This window comes from Balaenoptera musculus, chromosome 19 (genome assembly GCF_009873245.2).
Source record: "Balaenoptera musculus isolate JJ_BM4_2016_0621 chromosome 19, mBalMus1.pri.v3, whole genome shotgun sequence".
Taxonomy (NCBI): Eukaryota; Metazoa; Chordata; class Mammalia; order Artiodactyla; family Balaenopteridae; genus Balaenoptera; species Balaenoptera musculus.
Genome location: NC_045803.1, coordinates 47981005 through 48008167, shown reverse-complemented (window position 1 = coordinate 48008167; position 27163 = coordinate 47981005). Strand labels below are relative to the sequence as shown.

General features: G+C 44.1%; 1 protein-coding gene across 3 annotated transcripts in view; it reads left to right on the top strand.

The window, feature by feature from the left end:
- Positions 1-1557: 1557 nt before the first annotated feature.
- Positions 1558-27163, top strand: part of WDR59 (WD repeat domain 59) — an 84582-nt gene continuing 58976 nt past the window's right edge. The window contains exons 1-6 of one of the 3 annotated variants that reach the window (XM_036834186.1): positions 1558-1723; positions 13062-13111; positions 18030-18165; positions 22056-22141; positions 23262-23342; positions 25530-25567. In XM_036834186.1, the coding sequence (XP_036690081.1) occupies positions 1670-1723; positions 13062-13111; positions 18030-18165; positions 22056-22141; positions 23262-23342; positions 25530-25567 (445 nt within the window). In that variant the 5' untranslated portion in view covers positions 1558-1669. The remainder of the gene's footprint in view (positions 1724-13061; positions 13112-18029; positions 18166-22055; positions 22142-23261; positions 23343-25529; positions 25568-27163) is intronic. The other 2 variants (XM_036834185.1, XM_036834187.1) reach the window with 2 other exon arrangements.

Sequence of the window (27163 nt, the reverse complement as noted above, 5' to 3'; positions counted from 1 at the left end):
AGAGCTGGTCCCTCTCCTCCTAAAACTTGAAAATATTCAATAAACAAATATTGAGTTCCATATTGTGGTGTGTATTTTGAAGGAAAGAAAGAAGCACAGTGTCGTGAGTGTTAATTGGGGAACTGCTTTATGTCTTTGGAACACATCCTGCCCTTCACACTTTCTGATGCTGAAGTACTTTTTCTGATAGTGGACTCTATCAAAAATCCTAATAATATACTGAAAAGCTCAAATGTCACGGTCTTCAGGATGCTATGTCATGTCTCCCATTTAAGCTGTTCTCTCCTGGCACATTGCTTTTATAAAACACAATTCTGCCAAGTGTATACCTGTTGTACAGTGACCAACTGTCTCTGTTTGCCCACATTGAGCAGCTTCCTGGCGTGAGTTGGTTACCCTAACCTGTTAACAAGTCTGTCTTCCCCATTATATCCAACACTCCAGGAGGGAAAGGAAGCCTTCTTATCTCTATTCATGCAACAACTTGCATGTAGAAATAGAGTTAATATTAACAACAATAATAATAGCTTACACTTGAGTGTTGACTATATTCCAGGCCCTATGCTTGCTTAACTCCTTACAACAAGCAAACAAACTTCTTCCTTCCATAGAGAAACTGAGGCTAAGCCAGTTAAGCCCAGGATTTGAGAGGCTGGGGCTGAAAAAGAGAACCTCTTAATCACCACTCCCCGTACTAGCACAGCAGTCCTCCAACTTTTTGATCTCAGGTTCTCTTTACACTCCTAAAAAGCATTAATGACCCCTCAAAACTTTTGTGTGGGAGATGTCTAGTACATCAGAAATTAAAACTGAGAACTTAAAAAATATATATTTCATTTAAACATCAATGCACATTCACATCAATAACACATTTTGTAAGTAAAAAATAACTATTTTCCAAAAAATTGGTTTTGTGAGAAGAGTGGCAAATCTCTTTAATGTCTGGCTTAACAGAAAACCCCTGGATTTTCACATCTGCTTCTACGTTCAATCTGTTACAAATATGTATCATGTAGCCTCTGGAAAACTCCACTGTACACTGGTGAAAGAAAATGAAAAAGGCAAATAACTTCTTTGTATGACTATGAAAATTGTTTTGCCTTCGGAGACCCCCTGGGTCCTTGGATAGTTTGGCAGGCGCCGCTGTACTGTATAAAACAATGAATCGCACGTTCACTCTTTTCAATGCCTTTGTGGCAGGCCTCAGGGGAAGAGGTAACCATTGGTTTGCACTAATGTCGGGCTTTGGTTATACGGCCTGGGCCTTGCGAAGGACACCAGCGAGGAGACAGAGAGGTGCCTCCCCTTGTCCAAACCTTAACCTGCAAGCTCTTCGCGGATTGCCCACAAGTGGCTAGACCTTGGCCTACAACTCCCGGCAGAGCTCGCGGCAGGGGGTGTGTAGCCACAGGCGCGAGGAGCGTGGGTGACTCAAGCAGAGTGACGGAGTGAAGGGGGCGTGTCTGTTTGGGGCAGGCGCGGTGCCGCAATTGGATGATCCGGGAAGAGGGGGCGGAGCCAGTGTTTGGGTCAGCCAATGGTTTGCGGTCAGACGGTAGGGGGGGACGGGGCGTGGCTGGACTGAGTCCGGGCTGCGTGGAGCTCACCGAACGCGGGTGTCGTGGGTGGGAACGCGCAGTCCTGGGACCGCCGAGTCTGGGCGCGGGAGATGGCGGCGCGATGGAGCAGCGAGAACGTGGTGGTGGAGTTCCGCGACTCCCAGGTGAGCTCGGGGCCTAATGGAGCCTTTTAAGCATGCGCCCTTCCTGGTTCCCCTCCCCCACGCTGCCGGGTCATTCTTGGGGGTGGCGGGGCGACCCCCAGTCCGGGCTGGAGAGATGGGCAAGGGAGTGACCCGGACCTGTCAGACCCGAGCGGGTGAGGGGGTCCTTGATGACTGTTGCGGGTGTTTGGGGCTGGCATGGGCGGGGTTTCGGGGTTCCCCTCGTGGATACCGGGAGTGGGGTCTGCCTGGGGACATCGAATTGCAGAAATTGCACGCTAGTGAGCGCTGAGGGGAGGCTTCCCATGACCAGGGTGGTGAGCGAGGGGGGGTTTAGGTACCCCCGCGCCTGGTGACTTTGGGCAAGTCGCAGAACTTATTTGAGCCTCAGATGTATGGACTTAACCCTGCCTCACAGGTCTTTGGAGTGGATTCGATTAAAAAAAAAAATGCATGCAAAGTGCCTGTTTCGCGCCTAAGTTTTTAAGCGGTTACTGATGTTAGGATAGTGGAGAACACCGTAGGTGAACAGGAGTATGCACTGCATGTATTGCCCGGGTTCGAATCCCGCCTCAGCTCTTAGCCTGTCATCACCCTCTGTGCATGTTTTCTCACCTGTAAGAGGTGCGAATCGTACCTACCTCATACGGTTGGTGTGAGAGTTTTATGAAGTCATACATTTAGAATGTGTGGCACAGTGCTGGACACATGGTAAGCCCAAAGGAACACTAGTATTTACTAGGAATTTTTATCATTTTTCTATTTCATTCCTTCCATATGCTGGGCCTTGTGCTAAGTGGTCTACATTTCCTTTTTCTAATTCATGAAAGAACCATGCAAGATAAGTAGATTTTTCCCCCCCAACGGGGAAGCTGATCCCCATTTGGCTGATCCCAAGTGACTTGGCCAAGGCCTCCCATTATGTTGTCGCATTGGGATTTGAACGCAGGCGTCTGGCCCCAGGGCCTTGTTGGACTCATTACACTGCTCTGCTTCATACTGTATGAGCCTGTCATACAGTCGTTTTACAATAAATATCATGCCCCCTTTCCCCAGCACCCAGGACAGTGTGTTGGTGATTCTCTTCATGTATCGAACACATAATTTATTGAATACCTTCAGTGTGCCAGACTTTCATTCAGTCATTTTTTTCAATAAGGATTTATTGAGCTTTTGACAGGTGCACACTGTGCCAGGCACTGTGTTGGTGCTCAGGTGATTTATACTGAAGGGGAATCTGGATTTACGATAAGGGGGTGATGTGGTTTCTTCTTTCTAAAACCTATCCCTTCTTTTGCCGTAAAGATGCATGAGGGGAGAACCTCCCACCAATTTGCTCTATGGGTGCCCTTGATACATAGTGCCCATGGAGAATTTGAGCAACCGCATTTGGGTGAAAGGATCCTAAAACACTTTGCACTGTCAGCATGGTGTCTCTGGGAGGAAGAAAGATGCCAGACTCCCAGGGAAAAAGAACCATATTCCTGTTACCCTTTTTGTTAATTGCTTTCACTGGGGACTAAGAACAGAATCATGTGTCCTACCTCTGAGCTTGCTAATTTGGAAGCTACTAATCTGCAAACCCTTTAATTTTCACAGAAACCCAGGTAGTCTCACCCCTACTTCTCTACACAGATGTAATTGAAAAGACCTGCAGGGAGGGTGTTGACACATATATTAGGATGCTATGAAGTCGTATCAAATAATTAAACCTAAACAGCAGTTGTCATAGTAAGAGAACAAACTAAATTGGGTAATTTAACTGCCTTGCGGGAGTTTCTGTTTTTCTTTCTGGTTTTTCTATTCATTTGGAAGGGTGAGTCTTAGTGTGAATTAGCATGGTTTTGTGATTGATTTTGGTGATCACTGGGAGGGGTAGGGACTCATTTTATTAACTATTTTGTTAACGTAGAAAGAAAAAGTTAAAACTCTTCACACTGCCTTTCTGAAAAGACAGAACAATAAACTTTTCCAAACACCCCACCACTTTTTTTTTTAATTTTTAATTTATTTTTGGCTGCATTGGGTCTTCGTTGGTGTGACCCCACCACTTTTAAAAATCATTTAAAAAATTTAAAGCTTTTAGGTTTTTCAGAGAAAAACCCCAGTCTGAAAGGTGAAACTTTTTTACATTTTATATGTGTCATTTACTTTATAAAACAGATGTTACTTTCACCGATTAATAGTGAGGAAGCTGTGCTGCTTGGCATCTACTCTGAAGTGGTCCCTGGAATCGATGAGTGTGAATGCTAAGAAAGCTTAGCGATAGTTTTCTAGAGCAACACCATCCACTAGAACTTTCTGAGATGATGGAAATCTGGCTCTTCAACACTTGAAATGGGGCTAGTGTGACTGAGATAGTGTATTTTAATTAATTAATTTATTTTAAAATAAATTTATTTTATTTATTTATTTTTGGCTGCGTTGGGTCTTCGTTGCTGCATGCGGGCTTTCTCTAGTGGCAAGCGGGGGCTACTCTTCGTTGCGGCGCACGGGCTTCTCATTGCTGTGGCTTCTCTTTGTTGCGGAGCACGGGCTCTAGGTGTGCAGGCTTCAGTAGTTGTGGCATATGGGCTCAGTAGTTGTGGCTCACTGGCTCTAGAGTGAAGGCTCAGTAGTTGTGGCGCACGGGCTTAGTTGCTCCGCGGCATTTGAGATCTTCCCGGACCAGGGCTGGAACCCGTGTCCCCTGCATTGTTAGGCGAATTCTTAACCACTGCGCCACCAGGGAAGTCCTTTTTTTTTAATTTTATTTTTTTAATTTTTTTGGCTGTGTTGGGTCTTAGTTGCAGTGCGTGGGATCTTCATTGAGGCAGGCGGGATCTTTTGTTGCCGTGTGCGGGCTCTTCGTTGTGATGTGCGGGCTCCTCTCTAGTTGTGGTGTGTGTGTTTTCTCTTTAGTTGTGGTGCGCGGGCTCCAGAGCGCATGGGCTCTGTAGTTTGCAGCACGTGCGCTCTCTAGTTGAGGCTCCCAGGCTCAGTAGTTGTGGCACGCAGGCTTAGTTGCCCTGCGGCACGTGGGATCTTCGCTCCCTGACCAGGGATCGAACGCACGTCCCCTGTGTTGGAAGGCGGATTCTTTAGCACTGGACCACCAGGGAAGTCCCAGCACAAGATATCTTAACATTTGTATGTGTCCTTTTCAATTTCTTTCATTAATGTTTTATAGTTTTCAGTATACAGGTCTTTCACCTCCTTGGTTAAATTTATTTCTAGGTTGTAAATGGGATTGTTTGATGCAATTGTAAATGGGATTGTTTTCTTTACTTCTTGTTCTGATGACGTATTAGTGTATATTAGTGTATAGAAATGCTACAGATTTTTGTGTATTAATTTTGTATCCCACAACTTTATTTAATTAGTTTATTAGTTCTAACAGGTTTTTGATGGAGTCTTTAGAGTTTTCTGTATTTAATATCATGTCTTCTGCAAATGGTGACAGTTTTACTTCTTCCATTCACATTTTGATACCTTTTATTTCTTTTTCTTGCCTAATTTGCTCTGGCTAGGACTTCCAATACTGTGTTGAATAGATGTGACAAGGGTGGGCATCCTTGTCTTGTTCCTGATCTTAGACGAAAGGCTTTCAGCTTTTCACTGTTGAGTATGATGTTAGCTGTGGGCTTGTCATATATGGACTTTATTAAGTTGAGGTATGTTCCCTCTATATTTACTTTGTTGAGAGTTTTTATCATAAATGGACGTTGAATTTTGTCAAATGCTTTTTCTGCATCTATTGAGATGTTCATATGATTTTTATTCTTCATTTTGTTAACGTGGTGTATCACATTGACAGATTTGTGGATATTGAATCATCCTTGCATCCAAGGAATAAGTCACACTTGATCATGGTGTATGATCCTTTTAATGTATTGTTGAATTCAGTTTGCTAATATTTTGTTGAGGATTTTTGCATCTGTGTTCATCAGGGATATTGGCCTGTAATTTTCTTTTCTTGTGATGTCCTTATCTGGTTTTGGTATCAGGGTAATGCTGGCTTCATAAAATGAGTTTGGATGAGTTCCCTCCTCTTACGGTTTTTGGAAGAGTTTGAGAAGGTTTGGTATTAAATCTTCTTTGAATGTTTTGTAGAATTCACCAGTGAAGCTCTCTGGTCCTGGACTTTAGTTTGTTAGCAGGTTTTTGATTACTGATTCAGTCTTTTTTTTTTTTTTTTTTTTAATAGATTTATTTATTTTTTGGCTGTGTTGGGTCTTCGTTGCTGCGTGTGGGCTTTCTCTAGTTGCGGTGAGCGGGGGCTACTTTTTGTTGTGGTGCACGGGCATCTCATTGCGGTGGCTTCTCTTTGTTGCAGAGCACAGGCTCTAGGCACACGGGCTTCAGTAGTTGTGGCACGTGGGCTCAGTAGTTGTGGCTTGCGGGCTCTAGAGCGCAGGCTCAGTAGTTGTGGTGCATGGGCTTAGTTGCTCCGCAGCATGTGGGATCTTCCCGGACCAGGGCTCGAACCCATGTCCCCTGCATTGGCAGGCGGATTCTTAACCACTAAGCCACCAGGGAAGTCCCAGATTCAGTCTTTTTAGTAGTAATCAGTCTGTTCAGATTTTCTGTTTCATCATGATTCAGTCTTAGTAGATTGTATGTTTCTAGGAATTTACCCATTGCTTTTAGGTTGTCCAATTTGTTGGTGTATAATTGTTCATAGTAGTCTCTTATGATGCTTTGTATTTCTATGGTATCAGTTGTAATATGTCCTCTTTCATTGCTGATTTTATTTCAGCCCTCTCCCATTTTTTCTTGGTGAGGCTAGCCATAAGCTTGTCAATTTTGTTTATCTTTTCAAAGAACCAGCTCTTAGTTTCATTGATCTTCTCTGTTGTCTTTTTTTTTTTTTGGCTGCTCCACGTGGCATGCAGAACTTCCCTGACCAGAGATCGAACCTGTGCCCCCTGCATTGGGAGCGTGGAGTCTTAACCACTGGACTGCCAGGGAAGTCCCTGTTATTTTCTTTATTCTACTAACTTTGGGCTTCTTTTTTTCTTTTTCTAGTTCCTTGAGGTGTAAAGTTAGATTGTTTATTTGAGACTTTTCTTGTTTATTGAGATAGACATTTATTGCTATGAACTTCCCTCTTAGAACTGCTTTTGCCGCATCCCACAAATTTTTGTATGTTATATTTCCATTTTCCTTTGTCTCAAGGTATTTTTAAAATTTCTTTTTATTTCTTCTTTGACCCATTTGTTGTTCAGTAGCATGTTGTTTAATCTCCACATATTTGTGAATTTTCTGCCAGTTTTGTTTGAGTAATTAATTTCTCATTTTATACCATTGTGGTTAGAAAAGACGCTTGATATGATTTCAGTCCTCTTAAATTTATTAAGACTTGTTTTGTGGCCTAACATATGATCTATCCTGGAAAATTTTTCATGCACGCTTCAGAAGAATGTGTATTCTGTTGCTTTTTTTTTTTTTAATTTTATATTTGACTGTGTCTGGTCTTAGTTGCAGCATGCAGGATCTTTTGTTGTGGTGCATGGGCTGCTTCTCTAATTGCGGCGCATGGGCTTCTCTCTAGTTGTGGTGCACAGGCTTAGTTGCCCCGTGGCCTGTGGGATCTTAGTTCCCCAACTAGGGATCAAACCTGCGTCTCCTGCATTGGAAGGCGGATTCTTAACCACTGGATCACCAGGGAAGTCCCTGTTCTGTTGCTTTTGGATGGAATATTTTAGATATAACTGTTATGTCTATCTAACCTAATGTGTTGTTTAAGGCCGATGTTTCCTTATTGACTTTCTATCTGGATGATCCATCCATTGATGCAAGTTGGGCATTAAAATCCTCTAATATTATTATATTGTTGTCTGTTTCTTCCCTTAGGTCTGCTAATATGTGCTTTATATATTTAGGGGCTCCTATATTTAGTGCATAAATGTTTATAAATATTATATCCTCTTGTTGGATTGACCCCTTTATCATTATGTAACACTTGTCTTTTTTTTTTTTGGTATTTATTTATTTATTTGTTTATTTATTTTAACATCTTTATTGGCGTATAATTGCTTTACAATGTTGTCTTAGTTTCTTCTGTGTAACCAAGTGAATCAGCTATATGTATACATGTATCCCCATATCCCCTCCCTCTTGCATCTTCCTCCCACCCTCCCTAACCCACCCCTCTAGGTGATCACAAAGCACCGAGCTGAGCTCCCTGTGCCATGCAGCTGCTTCCCACTAGCCATCTATTTTACATTTGGTAGTGTAACACCTATCTTTGTCTCTGCTAACAGTCTTTGTTTTAAAGTCTATTTTGTCTGATAGAAGTATAGCTACTCCAGCTTTCTTCTGGTTTCCGTTTGCGTAGAATATCTTTTTCCATTCCTTCACTTTCAGTCTGTATGTCCTTCCATCTAAAGCGAGTATCCTGTTGGCAGCATATAGATGGGTCCTGTTTTTTTATCCATTCAGTCACTCTTTGTCTTTTGATTGGAGAATTTAGTCCTTTTACATTTGAAGTAATTATTGATAGGTTTCCCCTGTTAATAACATTTTACACTAGTATGGTACATTTTCCACAGTTAATGAATCAATATTGATATATTAACCCAAATGCATATTTAACTCAGATTTCCTTATTTTTTACCTAATGTCTTTTTTCTGTTCTGGGATTCCATCCAGGATACCACATTATATTTAGTTGTCATGTCTCCTCAGACAGATGTCTCCTGTGCCCCTTGCATTGAGAGCATGGAGTCTAACCACTGGACCGCCAGGGAAGTCCCAGATTTTTTTTTTTTTTAAACCACTACACTTTCCTTCTTTTTTTAAAAAAAAAAAAATTATTTATTTATGGCTGCGTTGGGTCTTCATTGCTGTGCACAGGCTTTCTCTAGTTGCGGCGAGCGGGGGCTACTCTTCATTGCTGTGCACGGGCTTCTCATTTCTGTGGCTTCTCTTGTTGCAGAGCACAGGCTCTAGGCGTGCGGGTTTCAGTAGTTGTGGCACGTGGGCTTAGTAGTTATGGCTTGTGGGCTCTAGAGCTCAGGCTCAGTAGTTGTGGTGCACGGGCTTAATTGCTCCGCGGCACGTGGGATCTTCCCGGACGAGGGCTCAAACCCGTGTCCCCTGCACTGGCAGGCAGATTCTTAACCACTGAGCCACCAAGGAAGCCCAGGAAGAGAGGTCTGAAGTGATCTTTAATGTCATGCTCAGGCTATGGGGAACCACTAAGGGAGTGTGAGCAAGCAAGCAGCGTAGCCAGAGGTAGGTCCTGCAACAGCCCTGAGGGTGGAGGGAGCAAGGCTGGTGACAAGCGGGTGTCCCTGTCCAGGGGAGGACCGACAAAGGCCTGAGCTGAGGCAGAGACAGGAAGAAATGGATGGATTAGGAACAGACTTTCCTAGCTGTTCCTTCAAGTGTCCAAAGCTAGGAAGAATCCAGGAGGCAGTCATGTCACGAAGCCAGTGGTTTTAAGGAGGGAGTGATCATGAGTTCTGATGCTGCCACAGGATCAAGTAAAACAGCCAACAGTGCAGGAGGCCAGTGACAACCTGTGCTGGACCATTTTTTATTGTTTTCCACCAGAGAGGTGATAGAGAGGGCTCTGAATCCAGTCTGACACAAAGCCCATGCACATCCTTTCTGCTGCACCAGATGAACTGTGTTTTATGTCTGCAGAAATGCCATGTAGAAACTTTCTTCCTTTTGATGCAGAGCAGTCAGTTTCTTTGGATTGGTGAAACCAAATGCTTAAGAACACAGCTGCCTTCATGAAAAAATTATTTTTTTGAACAAGGGCAGCAGCAATTTGTGTACAGAGGCTCGCAGAGTCTCATGAAATGGTATCTTTTATCAGCCATCAGTTGGCTTGTCTTTTCCACATTATGAATTACATTTTCTCTAGGCCAGTAAGAATCAACCATCACTGTCAGTGCTATGGCAGTCTTATTTCGTAGAGGTCATATGACTCCTAAAGTGTGCCGCAAAGGCCACCATCCTGCAGAAAGGACAGGGCTGTTAAGAACTTTATTCTCTTTTGTCTAAAGATGTCACCTTGACAGGGAGAATTTCTGAACATAAGTTTGTTTCCGGCAGGCGGGAGAGGAATTTTCAATTTCTAAAAACAAAGGTTCAGAAAAGGTATGATTGGAATTTTACGTCATAAAATGTGGGGATAAGGTACACAAACTTTGCTCGTCAGTTCTCTCTATTCCAATAGAAGGTTTCCCACAGCAGGCAATGAACTATCAAAGTTCATTATCCTAGGAGGTATTAAAAAAGTGAGGGAACTGGAGAAGTATAGATAAATTCATGGGTGATAAGTTAGCAAGGGAAAGGAAGGAGCCTTGGAAAGAAAGTGCTTTTTATTATAAAATAATGCAAATATAGAAATAATACAAAAAGGTAGGCTCATTTAGAGGAATAAAATTAAAATCCCATAGGAACAACTACCATCTAAACATTTTGGGATACTTTTTTCAGGCTAAGTAGACGATTTAAATTTTAGTTCATAGTAGGGAATGAAATACCACTTTCCTGTACTCCTCTACGTTGTCTTTAATCTGCAGCAGGGCTCTGCCTGCTGGTGGGAGGTTCTCTCTCAGTCACTATGGGGCTCCCTTCCTCTCTTTGCAGTGGATCATACAAGAACCCTATGGTTCTTCACCCCTGATGCCCAGACTTAGCATCTCTCAGCCGTTCCCCATCGGGTGCACTGAGGGTGCTGAGGCCTTTCCAGGGGGATTCTTGTCCCTGACAAAGCACCACCTTTTACTCTGGTCAGTTTATTTTTACGTCCTTTGCTTAAAACACTTCCCTCTCTCCATTTCCCCCTTTGGGACAGCCTAGCAAACCCTCCTTCATGTGCTCCTGCAAACATAACCTCTTTCTTTCTGGGATAGGAGTAGGGAAATGTCAGTTAGGTGTGGGTTTTTTTGTTTTACTTCTTAAAAAATAACCTGCTCTGATAAGGTGATATGGTGAGTTATGATACTCTAATTGCAGGCTCCTGCATTTTTCTATGTCATTCTTTAATGCTTCTAGAACATTTCATTGTATAGATATCTATAATTTACTTATAGATAACATGAATTCAACAACTCTGTGTATGAAAGTTTTGCTGTATTTTGGATAGATTCTGGAGGTGGAATTACTGAGTCAAAGGACATGACTTTAGGGGAGTTCCTAGTGGTCCAGTGGTTGGAACTTCACGCTTCCACTGCAGGGGACATGGGTCTGATCCCTGGTCAGGGAACTAAGATCCTGCATGCCATGCAGCGTGGCCAAAAAAAAAAAAGACAAAATGACAACGTGACTTTTTTTTTGGGTATTATTACCAGATCATCCTTTATTGTCACTCACTGTACCACAAACTTAGCAGCTTGAAGCACCACCCACTTATTAGCTCACAGTACTGTAGGTCAGAAATCCAGGCTCTGCATGTCTGCTTTCCCTCTTCAGTCTCATAGGCTGAAATCCAGGCATCAGTTGGCTGTGTTCTCGTCCGGAGGCTCAGCTGACTAGGGAAGAATCTGCTAACAAACTCATTCAGGTTGTTGGAAGAATTCGGTTCCTGAGGGTTATAGGACAGAGGTCCCTGGTTTTTTGCTGATTGTTATTTAGAGGTCGCTCTCAGCTTCTGCCATGTGGTCTGTCCATCTTCACAGCTGGCAGCAAAGAGTCTTCTCCATGTTAAATCAATCCCTCATCCTTCAAATCTCTGACTTCCTCTGTCTCTGACCTCTAGACTTAGCTTTAAAGGGCTGATGTGATTAGGTCTCTCTATCTCCCCTTCCTCCCTCCCCCAAGAAATTTTTCATCATCTCAAATGGAAACTCCGTACTCAGTAAACAATAACACACCACACCCCACACCCCCAGCCCCTGGCAACCTCTACTGTCCTTGCTGTTTCTATGAATTTACCTAGTCTAGACACCTCATATAAGTGGAATCATGCAGTATTTATTTATGCTTTTTTGTCTGACATTTCACTTAGCGTAATGTTTTCAAGGTTCATTCATGCTGTAGCATGTATGCCATTGTGTGTATATACCACGTTTTGTTTGTTCATTCATCACCTGATGGGCATTTGGGTTGTTTCGGGTCTCTCTATCTTAGGGTTAACTGATTTGGGACTTTAATTACATCTCAAAATCCGTTTACAGCAGTACCTAAATTAGTGTTTAAATAATGGGGAGAATGTGTATGTACCCCAAGGGCCCAGAATCTTGGGAACACCTTAGGATTCTTGCTACCACACACCCTCTAGAAAGATGGTACCGCCCCTGGTTGGAGGTACCATCTTGCCCTCTTTCATACCCTTAATGTATACATTGCACAGAAGAGTTCTGGAAATGGCATCTCATTTCACTGCCTGCCTTTCCAGCTGGGCTATTCTCTGCTCACGACTCTAGTGGAATGAAGGATGCATAATAATCCCTTTTCAGCCTCCAGTGAAAGCACTCTGGCTTCTTGTCCCTAATATTATCTGTGACATGTTTCTTGAGGGTGTACAAGTGAGAAACCCATTAATAAGACCAGCGAGAGTGAGGAAGGGAATTTCTGTTTACCATTTGTGATTTGTGAGTGTAGCAGAATGTACAAAATGCATTCTCTCTTGATAGACTCTTGGAAAGAACTTAGAGCATTTAATAACCAAACAACGGCACAAGCTGTTTCAGATAATGCCCTGAGAATGGAGCAGGACTTGAACTTGTCCAAATAAGCGAATTTAGGGCTATAACTACCATGATTAAAATTAGCCTCGTGCTCCAGCCTGAATGCAGATTTGTTTGATTCAGTGTGGTCTTTTGGAAATTGGACATCAGATCCTGAAAAGGTAGTACTCCCTAGGAACTGGGAGACCTGGGAAATGGAAGCCAGTAAAATGTGCTGGAAAACCCAGATTAAATGAGAACTGGGCATCTCAATGACAAGAATGTGACCGTGGATTCAGCAGAGGTGGTGTTTGAATATTACCAATTGCCATTTGGCTTGGAGGAGGAGTCCATGCCCTTTGGGAAGGCATGGATGGTGTGTGTATGTGTGTATATGTGTGTGTGTATGTGTGTGTGTGTGTGTGAGAGAGAGAGAGAGAGAGAGGGAGGAAGAGAGAGAGAGGGAGAGAGAGAGAGGAAGATGTCCCAGGTTATATTGTGTGTAGCCCTGGTCTCAGGGGGAACAGACAACTGCTGCCCTATTGTGGAAGGTGAATGTGAGATTTGAATGAGAAGTAGAAGGGGGTTAAAGTATCCACTGTAGAGAACTGCCAGCTGGGGACTGCCTGGGCCATGGGAAGAGGAAGACCCACAGGTGTCTACCTGCCTGTCTTCTCTAACCTGAGCCGGCTTTGCTGGCAGAACTGAATCTGTGTTCTCTCTCACAGGCAACTGCAATGTCTGTGGACTGTCTCGGGCAGCATGCAGTGCTTTCCGGGTAAGTGAGCTTACAGAGTTCGTCTGCCACGATTTCTGGGAACAAATTGCAAATCAAGAGGTTTCTGGGAAAATGGAAAATACTTTTTTATTTAAGGATTACGGTCATAGGGTTTAGTTCTGCTGTCCTAGTGACCTCAGCGGTAGTTGTGGGGATTATTTGCAGTTTATTTTTTTCTCTGCCCTAACAGGTGAGCAATAAAATTCCTTTGAAATGTTAGTGACTGGTAGTTTGGTCTTGAAATTGCCATTTTCTGTTTAGTGCATGGACTCTTCAGAAGGATGCTGTCTGGTACAGTCTAACAGGTAGTTAGTTCCTAGGATTGAGAGGATCTGGGTTACAGTTTGGCAGTGCCATTGATTATGAGCCCCTGGATATTTATTCAGTTAGCCTCCCTGGACTTCGGTTTTCTCATGAAGCAATTCTATTTCATCATGAAGAAGTTGAACTACATAATTTATGTAGTGTCATCTGGTTCAAAATTAAGATTCTGGCAATTAAGGTCCCTGCATTTGCTAATCATCCTAACATTGTACCAGTATGATAACATTTAATGGTCAGAGTCCCTTTCCTTTCATGTTGCTCTAGATTACTACCTCTCAGATTTAGCTACATGTTCATTAACTTAGTTGTTTATGAACCCATTTATAAAATGAAGTGTTTTTTATTAACTTCATTATTTTATTTTGAAATCATGTTTTAAATTACTTTTAAATAAAACCATAGCAAACATTAATTCAAAAGGATATACCATGGAAAGTAAGTTTCCCTCCTACCTCTGACTCCACTCCCCAGAGACAGTTATTGATACCATTTTCTTGTGTCACCCTGAATGCATAGATAGGAAAAATTGATATGTCTCTTTTCTGCCCCTGCCAACCTCACTTTTTTAAAAAATAGCTTTATCGAGATATAATTCACATACCATGCAATTCACCCTTTTTTAAAAAAAATTTATTTATTTTATTTATTTTTGGCTGCATTGGGTCTTCGTTGCTGTGCGTGGGGTTTGTCTAGTTGTGGCGAGCAGGGGCTAGTCTTCGTTGCGGTGCGCGGGCTTCTCATTGAGGTGGCTTCTCTTGTTGCAGAGCATGGGCTCTAGGTGTTCAGGCTTCAGTAGTTGTGGCAAGTGGGCTCAGTAGTTGTGGCTCGCAGGCTGTAGAGCGCAGGCTTATTAGTTGTGGCGCATGGGCTTCGTTGCTCCGCGGCATGTGGGATCTTCCCAGACCAGGGCTCAAACCCGTGTCCCCTGCATTGGCAGGCGGATTCTTAACCACTGTGCCACCAGGGAAGCCCCAATTCACCCATTTAAATGTACAAGTCAGTGGTTTTTTGGTATATGTTATTAATTTCCTAGTCAGTTTTTAAACCTCTTTTTTTTTTTTTTTTTAAATCAAGGAAATGCCTGTACATAGTTTGAAAAGTCAAGTAACATTACAAGGCTTATATTGTCAGTCAGCAGAATCCCACCTCACCTTTTTTTTAAAAAATTAATTATTTGTTTTTTTATTTTTGGCTGTGTTGGGTCTTCGTTGCTGTGCATGGGCTTTCCCTAGTTGAGGCAACCAGGGGCTACTCTTCGTTGGGGTGCGCGGGCTTCTCATTGTCGTGACTTCACTCGTTGCACGGCATGAGCTCTAGAGCGCAGGCTCAGTAGTTGTGGCTCACGGGCTTAGTTGCTCCGGAGCATATGGGTCTTACCGGGCCAGAGATTGAACCCGTGTCCCCTGCACTGGCAGGTGGATTCTTAACCACTGCACCACCAGGGAAGCCCCCCACCTCACCTTTTTCCCCACCCTGATCTCACTCACCAGAGGCAACCAGTTAAGACTCTTTTAGCTATTTATTTTGGATTGCCTCTGTTTTTCCAAGTGGTATACTACATACACTGCTATAACTTGATTTATCCATCATAGATATTCAAATTGACTTCTTACAGTAGATGATGAATATTTAGCACTTTTACTTCAGTTGTGAGTCCCTTATGTATATATACCTGGCCTTCCCCCTCCTTCCAATGTAGTCATATAACAATTGTTGGGTTGAATCAGTATTTGGGGTTCTTTTTCTCAGAGTTATTGTCAAGAGGTCCTATGCCATTCTGATTCTGGACTCTGTATGTGACCTATTTTTTCTCTTTGGAGAAATCCTATCTTTATCCCTAGTGTTATCTTTACCTCTTGTGCGTGTGAAATTTTCACTGTGACCGCTTTGGTATGTGTCTTTTTTCATTCATTGTGCTGGGCACTTAGAGGGACCCTCCTCCCCTTTTTGACATTATTACCTGTTTTATCTAAACAAATAGAAAAATAACATATACTTGGCATTATGTAGCCATATTAACAACCCATAAAATACTTTCAGGTGCCCTGGAATAACTGTATCTCAAACGTTAGATTTCTCAGTATTGACTGATGTGGATATTGTCATTTGTAGCATTCTAGGAGAGAACGGGATTATGTAACTGGAAATCATGCAAGTGTTCTTGTTCTGATGTGTTCTTAGACATGCATACATCCATATTATTTTTCAACATGATCTTGAAGTTCACCATTTCATTTTCTTATATTGAACTTTAAAATATGAGTAGTAAGGTGTATGCTTAAGTGAACAGCTCAAATAAATTTACAAATATATACACCCATATGGTCACCATTCAGATTAAAATAACGAATAATTTTTAGCACCTTGGAGGGCCCTTTCAGTCTGGAAATCTGTGTCTTTTAGTTTGGAGAAATTTTCCTGCATTATGTCTTTGATAATTTTCCTCATTCTTTGTGGAGCTCCTCTTAGTGCATGTTGGATATCCTGTATGGATTCTCTTCTGAACTTTTTGGTCTTTTTGTCTTTCTGTTTTGCATTCTGGGAGTTTTCTTCAACTTTAACTTCCAACCCTTCTGTCAGGTTTTAAAATATCAACTATAACTTTAATTTCCAAGAGCTCTTGTTCTCTGTTCTTTAAATTGTCTTCTTCTATGTCTCTGAGAATATTAATTCTAGGTTTTCTTCTTTCCTCTGTGCCGCCCATTTCCTTTTTTTCCTTTTGGCTGTGTTGGTCTCTGTCTTTCAAGTTTCCTGCTGTGACTGATGCTCATGGGCTCTCTGTTAATATTAAAGAGTGAGTGGCATCTCTGTTTACGTGTGCAGTGGTGGGATCCACTGGAGGGAGATCAGGTGGGAACTAGGCCCTTTTGTTGGAGGGTGCCCAGATGTCACCATCTCCAGGGCTTTGTTGTTGTTGTTGTTGTTTTGTTTGCTTTCGTTCTTTCTCGGGCTGCTCACTTCCTCCTGAGAAGAATCCACTTGTCATTAGTCACCACCTGAAGACTAAAAGCCATGTGTTGTGAGTTCTGAGCAGGGGAGGAGGCCTGAGGGTCTCACCCTCCACTTCCTGCCCTGTTTTGAGCACAGCAGCTCTCGCTCACCCCCTGCTGTGCCTCTTGTCCCAGGCCCAGGGCTCCTCTGAGGTAGTTTCTCTTCCTCTCCAGCTCCTGCGGGCCTGGATTCCACAGTGTGAACCAGCTCGCTCTGCAGGCACTTGGGTGCTGGTTGTCTTTCCTCTAGATCAGTTACCATTTTTCCGTCGGCTTTCCATTTCCTCTCTCATTTTCTTTGTGGGTTTCTGTCTTTTATGTTTTCACTCTTATTCTAGTGGGTCTTCAGTGGGGGATGAAGACAAACATGTATGTCCAATCTGGCATGTTTATCCTGAAGTGCCCACCTTCTGCTGTTCTGCATTTGCCCTGTACTGTCTCTGATTTCCCCTGTTGAAAAACACGCCATATATATAGTGCTTGGCCTTTGCCCTGTTTTCATTCTAATGGGAAATGCCGGCCTGCCTGCCATAGGATCAGATGATTCCTTAGGAAGAGGTCAGAGTTTCTAGGTCTTTGTACTATACCAACTTTCTCAGAAGCCCCAGAAATTCTCTTAATTTGTGTCTTACCTGTGCTTCCCTTCTCTTAATCCATCCCTCCTAGGGTTTCTGCTAGAGTTCTACATGCCATTTTCACTTTCTACTTCCTGTCTGTTCTGAGCAGGGACAATGAATCTTTTTCTTCATTATCAAGCCCACCTGTCCTTGCGACTCCCGGGGGCTTGGAGCGCTCCCCAACAAAGAATCGCTGATGGCTGCTGAAGAGGTTGATACACATACCAAGGATTTTTTTCTTAAAACAGAAGGAAAATAGGTGAACAGAGAACATCACTGTTTTCAGATCCTTTATATTGATTGGCACCTTGAACATTATTGACACTTATTATTATTTTCATTATTATTATTTTTTGGTTATTGTTTCCCCTTCTGATAGTGTTAATTTAGTTCCCGTCACCAAGTAGTCAACTTGCACGGGAGTTTGAGATTTTCTCAAATTATTTGGCTAAGTGATAAGCGAGGTGTTTAATTTTACACACGTTTATTGCATGCAAAGCACTGTGCCTAGTGATGAGGGACATACAAAGATATTCAAGACACGGTCCATACCCCAAACACTCAGTTGGTTTGGGACAGGAACCTTTACGTTAGCAGTTCTGCTATAGAGATAAGCGCTGTGCTGTAGTCCAAATGCAGACTGTGTCATGGGAGTCGTGTGGAAGCAGCTATGATCCTAACTGGGGGATTGGAAAAGCCTGGGAGAGGGCTGGGCTGGAGCTGAATCTGGTGGAGGAGGTCAGACTTCCATGGATATGGGAGGGAGGACCATCTCTAGAGACAGAACTCACAGGGAGTATGGCTCCCGCTTGCCCAGCAGCCACGAGTTACTCTTGTCACTTGTATGCCTTTCAGAGTCGATAAACGTCATGTACATCTGGGGATTTTTTTGAGCACTGCTTGCGAACCATATGTCATTCCAAACGTGCTTTTCTATCTTAGTGCTAATGCTGTTCTGTTTTCATAATGCTGATGTTGTTTTCCTAGCCGCCGATTCCTATACATCGTCAATCTAGATGCCCCCTTCGAAGGTCACCGAAAGATCTCACGCCAGAGCAAGTGGGACATTGGAGCCGTGCAGTGGAATCCTCATGACAGCTTTGCGCACTATTTTGCAGCCTCGGTGAGCTCATTCGAGGAGTACAGGAAAAGGCTTTTATTTTTTATTTTTATAAATTTATTTATTTATTTATTTATGGTTGTGTTGGGTCTTCGTTGCTGCGTGCGGGCTTTCTCTAGTTGTGGCGAGCAGGAGCCACTCTTTGTTGTGGTGCGCGGGCTTCTCATTGCAGTGGCTTCTCTTGTTGCAGAGCATGGGCTCTAGGCGCGTGGGCTTCAGTAGTTGTGATGCATGGGCTCAGCAGTTGTGGCTTACGAGCTCTAGAGCGCAGGCTCAGTAGTTGTGGTGCACGGGCTTAGTTGCTCCGTGGCATGTGGGATCTTCCCGGACCAGGGCTCGAACCTGTGTCCCCTGCATTAGCAGGCGGATTCTTAACAACTGCGCCACCAGGGAAGCCCGGAAAACTCTTTTAAATGTGAGATCTAGGCTGGTAGGTCTGTGTTCTACGTAGAGAAGAGAACATAATCGTCATTTCTCAGGCGGCACAGAGGGGTTGCATGGTTCTAAAAGGAAGATGGAGGCAATTACAGATTTAAATGTATATGAAAAGAATTGAGGGTACCATCGATAATTGTAAGAATTGAATCCAGATTTGGAAAGGGAAACAGGTAGATACCTCTATGTCTGTGTGTGATAAGAACCCGTTTTCTGCATGAATGTAACTAGCCAGTGACTGAAAGAGGCTGTAAGGAAGGACCTGGTGAGCTGGTCTGGGGGCGACTGTCATTGCTTTCAGAGGGATCAGAAGATTCCATACACCCTTCCACTCAAAGGAAGGGATTCTTTTTTGATTGAATCCTGTTTATATGTGAATTCTTCCAGGGAAAAGATGCATATGTTTCATTAGGTTTTCCAAGGGGTTCGCAACTGAAAAAATATCTGGGCTTAGATCATCTCTGGTATCCCTTGCCCGATTCTTTATCAGTGTTCTGTTCTCCTAGGACAATTAGAGACCTAAACCTCTGGCTCCTTTTGCACTGGGCCGGGAGGGCAGTATTTGAAGGAGCCCTTCTCATCCTCCAGGGAGTATGACCATTCGCAGTGCTGTCTGGGTCTGTTCTTATTGGGAATGACAGTCTGTGAGAGGAAAGCATCTCACAAAAGAAAGAAGAGCAGTGCTGTCAGCTTTAGAAGGAACAAAAAGCTGCTCTTCCCCGTCATTTCCAAAATAGAATCTGACAGTCTGCCTTTAACCAGGGACAATGACTAAAGTGGAACTGATTCCTGGGACTGTTGACAGGTCGGGCCAGATCATTCTTCGTGGTGGGGGCTGTCCTGTGCTTTGTAGGAAACTAGCAGCATCCCTGGCCCCTCCCCCACTAGATGCCAGTAGCCTCCTCCCTCACCCCCATCGTGACAGCCAAAAACGTCTCTAGGCATTGTCAGGTGTCCCCTGGGAAGCAAAATCTCCCCGGATTGGGAACCACAGATTTAGGCTGACCCTTCAGTACTCGGCCCAAGTGGATTAACACTGCATGTGTTTGGGAGTGGCAAGAAAGAGCCTTATATATTTATTTTTTTCAGACAGTCATTTAAAGGGAACAGTTCAGTATCATTTACTACATTCACAGTGTTATGTAACTGCCACCTCTATCTAGTTCCCAAACATTTCCGTCACTCCAAAGGAAACCCCCTTACCATTAAACAGTAATTCCCCCACCCCCAGCCCCTGGCCACCTCCAGTCTGTGTTCCATCTCTGGATTTAGCTATTCTGGATGTTTCATATAAATGCGGTCATAACCATACATGACCTTTTGTGGCTGGCTTCTTTATCCACGTCAGAACATGTATCAGTACTTTACTCCTTTTTATGGCTGAATAATAGTCCATCATAGGGATACACCACATTTTGTCTGTTCATCCAACGATGGACATTTGGTCTGGCTATTATAAATAGTGCTGCTAAGAACATGTACATGCATGTATACTTTTTTTATATATATAAATTTATTTATTTATTTAATTTATTTTGGCTGCATTGGGTCTTTGTTGCTGCACGTGGGCTTTCTCTAGTTGCAGCGAGCGGGGGCCACTCTTTGTTGCAGTGTGCAGGCTTCTCATTGCGGTGGCTTCTCTTGTTGCGGAGCACGGGCTCTAGGCGCGCAGGCTTCAGTAGTTGTGGCTTGCGGGCTCTAGAGCACAGGCTCAGTAGTTGTGGCGCACGGGCTTAGTTGCTCGGCGGCATGTGGGACCTTCCCGGGCCAGGGCCCGAACCTGTATCCCCTGCATTGGCAGGCGGATTCTTAACCACTGTGCCACCAGGGAAGCCCTGTACATGTACTTTTTTGGGTACTCATTTTCACTTCTTTTGGGTATATTCCTAGGAGTGATTGAAAGGCCATGTGGTAAGTCTGTGTTTTACTTTTTGAGGAACCATCAGACTGTTTTCTACAATGCACAAGACCGTTTTGCAGTCCCATCAGCAATGCATCAGCATTGCATAGCAATGCACAATCCAGCCTCACCAAAATTTATTTCCTGTTTTTGTTTTTGTAATTTAAAAATTCTAGCCATCTTAGTGGGTATAAAGTGGTATCTCACTGTGGTTTTGATTTGCATTTCCCTAGTGACTAATGATGTTGAACATCTCTTCATGTGCTGGCTGGCCATTTGTATATCATTTTTTGGAGATATGTTTATTCAAGTCCTTTGCCAATTTTTGAATTGGGTTGTTTGTCTTTTTGCTGTTGAGTTATGAGTTCTTTATATATTTCTGATACTAGACCCTTATCAGGGACATGATTTGCAAATATTTTCTCCAATTCTGTAGATTATCTTTTTACTTTCTTGATAATGTCTTTTGATACATAAAAGTTTTAATTTTGATGAAGTTCAGTTTACTGATTTTTTTTTTTTCCCTTCATTGCTCTTGGTTGGAAGGCAAGCATTTTCAGGAGAAAGAGCTTTGGAGTTAGGCACATCTGAGGTCAAGTCCCAGTTTTAACACTCACTGTTTTATCTTGAGTGCCCATCCAACTTTTGGAGCCTCAGTTGCCTCACCTATGATGTGGGTGATGACACCCAGTGTGCAGTGTGATGGGAAAGAGCAGAGGGCAGGTTTCTTAAGGTTCCTAATCCATAAACTGGCACTAGCAGACCCTGGAAATGGCTGGGAATGTTATTAGGAGATGAGGGGGGCTTTTCTTTACACTCCTATTCCCATTGGAAGCTACTTTGAATCCTTACCTTTTGACAGGAACCTTACCTATTTAGAATTGGAAACTGGCATTTCTGGATAAAAATCTCAGAGCTGTATACAGCTATCTGTCTCTGAGCTAAAATGAAAATCCATCTCATATATATATATATATATATATATATATATATATATATATATATATCAGTTCAGAAATTATTAAATAGCCTACTAATAGTAATTAGTCTATTAGTAATCTTTATCCATTTTCAGTGTGTTTTATGAACTCATGATATTTAGGGAGCATTTGCTGGCTTGTCGTTTCTTTAAGAGAAATGTAGTTTGATTGAAGCTTTGTTTTTCTTCCTTTTCCTTATTGTAATTGTGGTTTCTTCTGGCCCATTTTCCCTGTGTCTTTCTGCTTAACCCTTAAAGAAGTTCATATTTCAAGGAGTCTTCTATAATTTTGCCTTCTAAGACACCCTTTTAGTGGTGATTCTGTTTTCTTTCTCATGCATGTGTTTTTTCAAAGTGTGGTAGGTGGACTCCGGGCATTTGATGGTGGGAAGGGTGAGCTGAGACCATGGAGTGTGACAGCAGCTGGGGAGATGGGTGTGTGACCCTTAGGGCAGGGAGGTCGTTCCTCTGATGGTTGGGGGCGGCTCCATAACCCATAGCTCACGTGCTCACGAGTGTGTCTGTAGCCTTAGTTCAGCCGTAACTGTTCAAGATGGGTTTCCCCTTGTCTCTTTTCAGAGCAACCAACGGGTCGACCTTTATAAGTGGAAAGACGGCAGTGGGGAAGTTGGCACGACCTTACAAGGCCACACTCGTGTCATCAGGTAGGCACAGCCCTCCACTGCTCCCTGGCCTGTCTCACTTTGTCACAGTCTCTCGGGAAGTGAAACAAAGACACCATCCCCCTCCAGGCTTGACCCTCTGTGTTGCATTGGCCCCAGGTGGCTGCCGCATCCTTAGTAGTCCTGAAGTGATGGTCTTTGCGGCGAGGAACAGCCGGTGTTTAGGAGCCAGCGTCCCTGTAGCTGTTCACCCCGATCCCAGGAGACACTTCGGTACAGCCCGGTCCAGAATAAAGGGTTAGAGCTGTTTGCTGCAGGAGGGAGATGAACTTACGCCCACAGAATCCCGCAGCTCACAGTCGGCGGTGCCCCGGAGCACAGAGACCTTGGGGGCCAGCCCTTTGCTGTCTGTCCAGCCGTGGTGGGGCACCACGTGGAGCTCCTGCATCATAGTCCGTTACCCAGATGCCCAGTTGCTTCCACTCGTGGCCTTCCAGCTGGCTTCTGGAATGTTCCTGGATCCATCCTTTCCTTGGGTCACTGTTTCTGGGTGGGGAAAACTTCTTGTGAGAAGTAGCAGCAGGAAGTGTGGGAGTGGTGAAGCTGACGTGGGAGGTGATGGGAAAGGCCAGAATCCCCCCACCGGCCTGTGTTAACTGTTTGTGTAGCAAGTGCCTTTCAAGGACTGAGGACGTGGGTGGGGAGGACCAGAGCCCTGCTTGCCCTCCTTGAAAGCTGTGTGGCAACACGGCAGTTTGCCAGTGCTTTAAAGATGTTGGGTTTACTCAAGGTATCTGTGGTTGAGTCTGATTTAAAAAACGATGTCAACAATTACGTGGGGTTTTTTTCTTTGTTTTGTCTTAGTTTGCGCAGATGCATGTATGTGCGCTTTTGTGTGTGTATGTGTTTTAAGTTGAAATGCTCCGTTTCTTTTGGTTTGAGGGGGCAGGTGGTAACCAGGGAAGGACCTGAAAGTTTCCTTCGGAGCTTGGTTAAGTCTTCTTTCCCAAAGAACTTCGGAGATTCCCAGCCTAAACCATGTTCAGGGGCCCATTAACAGTGACTTTCTGAAGCCACTAGAAATGAAATCTGCGAATGCTTTGGAAATGGACTCTGAATTTTTTCTCTTCGTTGTTGTCCTGTTTATTCCTTGTGTTTCCAGTGACTTGGACTGGGCAGTGTTTGAGCCAGATCTCCTGGTCACCAGCTCTGTGGACACCTACATCTACATTTGGGATATCAAGTAAGAACCGTTAAGAGGCATAACCACTTGGCTGTGGGATGATCTGGGACCTTTGTTTTAGAGATCCGGTATCTTAATTTGGTTTTCCCTAGATGCAGACCCTGAGACGAGGAGACGTTGCAGATACGTTGTTTAGGAGGGGACAGAACTGCTGGTGGGGGTGGGGAAGAGAGACAGGATCGGGAAGGCCACACAGAGAGGGCACATCATCTACTTGGGTACCACCATGAACAGGTGGAGTTTGGTCTTACTGGGAACACTAGGGGCTGGTGTACCACTCCCTCCTCAGAGGTGTTCCCCTCCGAGGGCTGAGGAAGCGGGCGTGCCATCCACTGTCAGTCACTGGCTGAAGGCTGTCCCCGGGGGCCTCAGCTCCCTGGCACTTCAGGCCTGTCACAGAGGTTTGCAAAACAGGCTTCAGCAGCCAGGGAAATCCCGTTGTCAGAGAACCACAGGTTCTGGCATTTGGAAGTCAGGCTGGAGTTTCCTGAAGTGGCAGGTGACGGTGGGGGCATTCTGATGGGTACAGACACACACGTGCTGCAGCGAGCAGTGCTCCAGGACAGCTGCTTTGCTCTTGGTGACACTTCACTTCCCCTCTGGAAAGGGGGCTGAGAGCCACCTCGTAGAGCAACTCTCCATGGAGCAAAGAGTGGAGGAGCGCCCAGCCCAGGGCCTGGCGCGTCCTAAGTTCTTAATAAACATCTATTCCTGTTTCTCTTTGTAAAGCAGATTCCTTTCCCCATAACCGTTAACTAGAGGGCCTGTGGCCTGTGGAGTCCCCAGGACAGGACACCCTCTCCCCAACCAGGCCACTCTGCTCCCAAATGGCAGTGACTTTGTGATGCTTTACACTGAAAGGTAAACTGCAGGCAGAGGACAAGCCAGGTATTGAGGTTTGACTGACCAGACAGACCAGGGAAAGGGATCCCAAGGGAGTAAGGATGTGCACAGCTGACTTCACCTGCATCCCATGCAGGTTAGCGCTTCCGAGGTGACAGGTCTAAGGGCAGCGCCAGAGGAGGGAGGAGGAGCAAAAAATCCAGGGGAAGTGGAAGAGAGGGGCTCTTAACAAGCAAACAACCCCCTGGGAGCCCTGGGGCAAGGGTCCCTCATTTACATGAAACAGTTGTTTTCATAATTTAAAGACTGAAAGACACTTGAACTGACTTGCCTTCTCAGGTCTTCCGAACAGTAAGCCAGGGCTGCAGATTTGCCTTGTCTGGCCCTCCTAGCCCTAGGGGGCTGCCCAGTTCTGTCATTTTGACCATTCGTGGTGAACGGTTGAGTCTCCCATTGTATCCAGGAGTAGTTTTAAAAAAAATAAAATTGTGGTAAAAGCCACCAAGCAAAATTTACCATCTTAATCATTTTTAAGTGTGCGGTTCAGTAGTGTTAAGTATACTCACATTGTTGTGCAACAAAGCTCCAGAACTTTTTCATCCTGCAGAACTGAAAATCTGTACCCATTAACCAACTCCCCGTTTCCCCCTCCTTTCAGTCCCTGGCAGCCACCACTCTACTTTCTGTCACTATGAATTTGACGACTCTAGGTACCACGTGTAAGTGGAATCATACAGTGTTTGTCCTTTTGTGACTGACTTACGTCACTTAGTATAATGTCCTCAGGGTGCATCCATGTTGTAGCACGTGACAGTATTGCTTTCCTTTTTAAGGTCTGATAACAATCCATTGTATGTAGAGACAATAGTGTATTTATCCGTTCATCAGTCGTGGACACTTGGGTTGCTTCTACCTCTTGGCTGTTGGGAACATCCAGAGTAGTTTTCCACTCTGTCTTAGCAGTGCGTTGGTTCTTGCAGAATTATGCCTCCACGACTGTCCCGTTGTTCCACAGGAGGAATGACACCAGGAAGGGGTTCTTTTGGCTCCCTCCACCCCCGCATCAGAGTCACCCAGGCCACGCCAGATTGCATAATTTGTTCTCTGTGGATACAACTGTATAATTGGAAATTCAGACTTAGCCTCAGCTGAAGAGGCTGAGAAAGTTCACCTCCCTGGAGGGAGACAGGCTTCTCTTTACACTACTTTTCAAGGCCCTCACATTCCCACTGAAGTCCAAGAACCCACTGAAAGGAAGGTGAAGAAATGCGAGCAGCGGGAGAAAGGCACCAGCTGGATGGGGGCAGGTGAATGGGCATTTGATTTCTGACTCTTATGTTTCAGAGATACACGGAAGCCGACCGTTGCGCTGTCTGCTGTAGGTGAGTGGACGCCCCCCCGGCGGCCTGCATTCCCTTCCTTCCACTGCTTCACTCCCACTGACCCCCCATCCCCCATGTCCCCGGCTCTGTCCACGGTCGCGTGGACCTGTAAGGTCCGCGTCACAAGGGCCCTGCTCCTGCTCCTCTCAGAAGTTAGAGTCAGGACTGTAGAATGTGGTCAGGAACTTATTTCAGAATTCAAGGGCAGGAGCCACATTGGTTTGTTTCTAAACTTTTTCTTGTGGAAACTTTCAAAAGTGTATAAAACTAGAAGGGGATGAATTGCCCTGTGTTCGTCATCCAGCTTGAACGTTGTCGACGAACAGACAATCTTCCTTCCTCTTTCACCCACTAGCCCACCCACCCCTACCCCTATCCCCTTTGGGATTATTTTGAAGCAAATCCCAGGTGTCATATCATTTCATCAACAAATATTTCAGTAAGTATTTTTAATAAGAGAAGAATCCTTTTAAAAAAAACATAACCACAATACCATTAGCATACCTAAAAATATTAACAGTAGTTTAATGTCATCAAATATTTAAGCAGTATTCAGATTTCCCCAGTAGTTTCAGTAGTTGTTTGGTTTTTTGTTCTCTTTTTACAAATTATTTGAATCAGAATCCAAATAAAGTCTGTATTTATAAGTGGTTGATATATTTCTCATCTCTTTCAGTTGGTAGGTTTCTCCTCCCTCCCCTTTTTTGGTTTGTTTGTTTTTCCTTCCCTGCAGTTTCTTTACTGAAGAAACTGCGGTTTCCTCACAGTCTAGATTATACTGATTGTGTCCCAGTGGTATCATTTAATATGGGTATACTGAAACTTTGAAATTACTTTCTGAGCTACCTGTTTTCATCATTCTGTTGGAATTGACTATTTTTGCAATTCTGCACTGGGGCTGTTACAGAGTATTCTCACCACTTCCTGAGAGGTGAACTTGGGCATAGAACCGGTATACCTTGCCCATCATGATGAAGCCCAATCATCAGTATTCTATTTTGGCATCCTTGGTCAAAACAGATCATATTATCTGTCTCTTAAATCCTGCTTTTTTGTATCTTCTTGCATTTGAATTCACATTTGGTGTTTGCTCCAAAATGATCACATGATTCTTCTTTTTATCCCCCTGCACCCCGACACGTCATCATTTGAAGGCATTAAACATCACGACTGTATTAAGCAGTTGGTTGGTTTGTTCTGTGAGGTTAGGGACCACGTCTGCCTTGTTCAGGGCTGCAGACCAGGATCAGCCTAAGCGCCTGTCCTGTGGAGATGCTCTGGGAGTGTTTGTTCCATGGATGTGGAACTCAGGCACCTGTGTCTCTTGTGCTGAGTGCTTAACAGTTGTGCTGGTGCCTCTCTCACAACCTGTGCACACACACTTGTAGGCACTTATGATCTGAGGCATAGAATGGCCCACAGACGTGGTTGCAGAGGACCCTGAGCTGAAAGAAAGTACTAATGGTCTGTGAATGCCTCAGTCATCCATCCCTGACTTTGTTATTTCTACTTGCAGGTTTCTAAGTTAGATGGCTTATAGAGGACCTCTAAAAAGAAAGATTCTTCTAATTGGTTTCTTTTGGGAGTCTTTCTGAA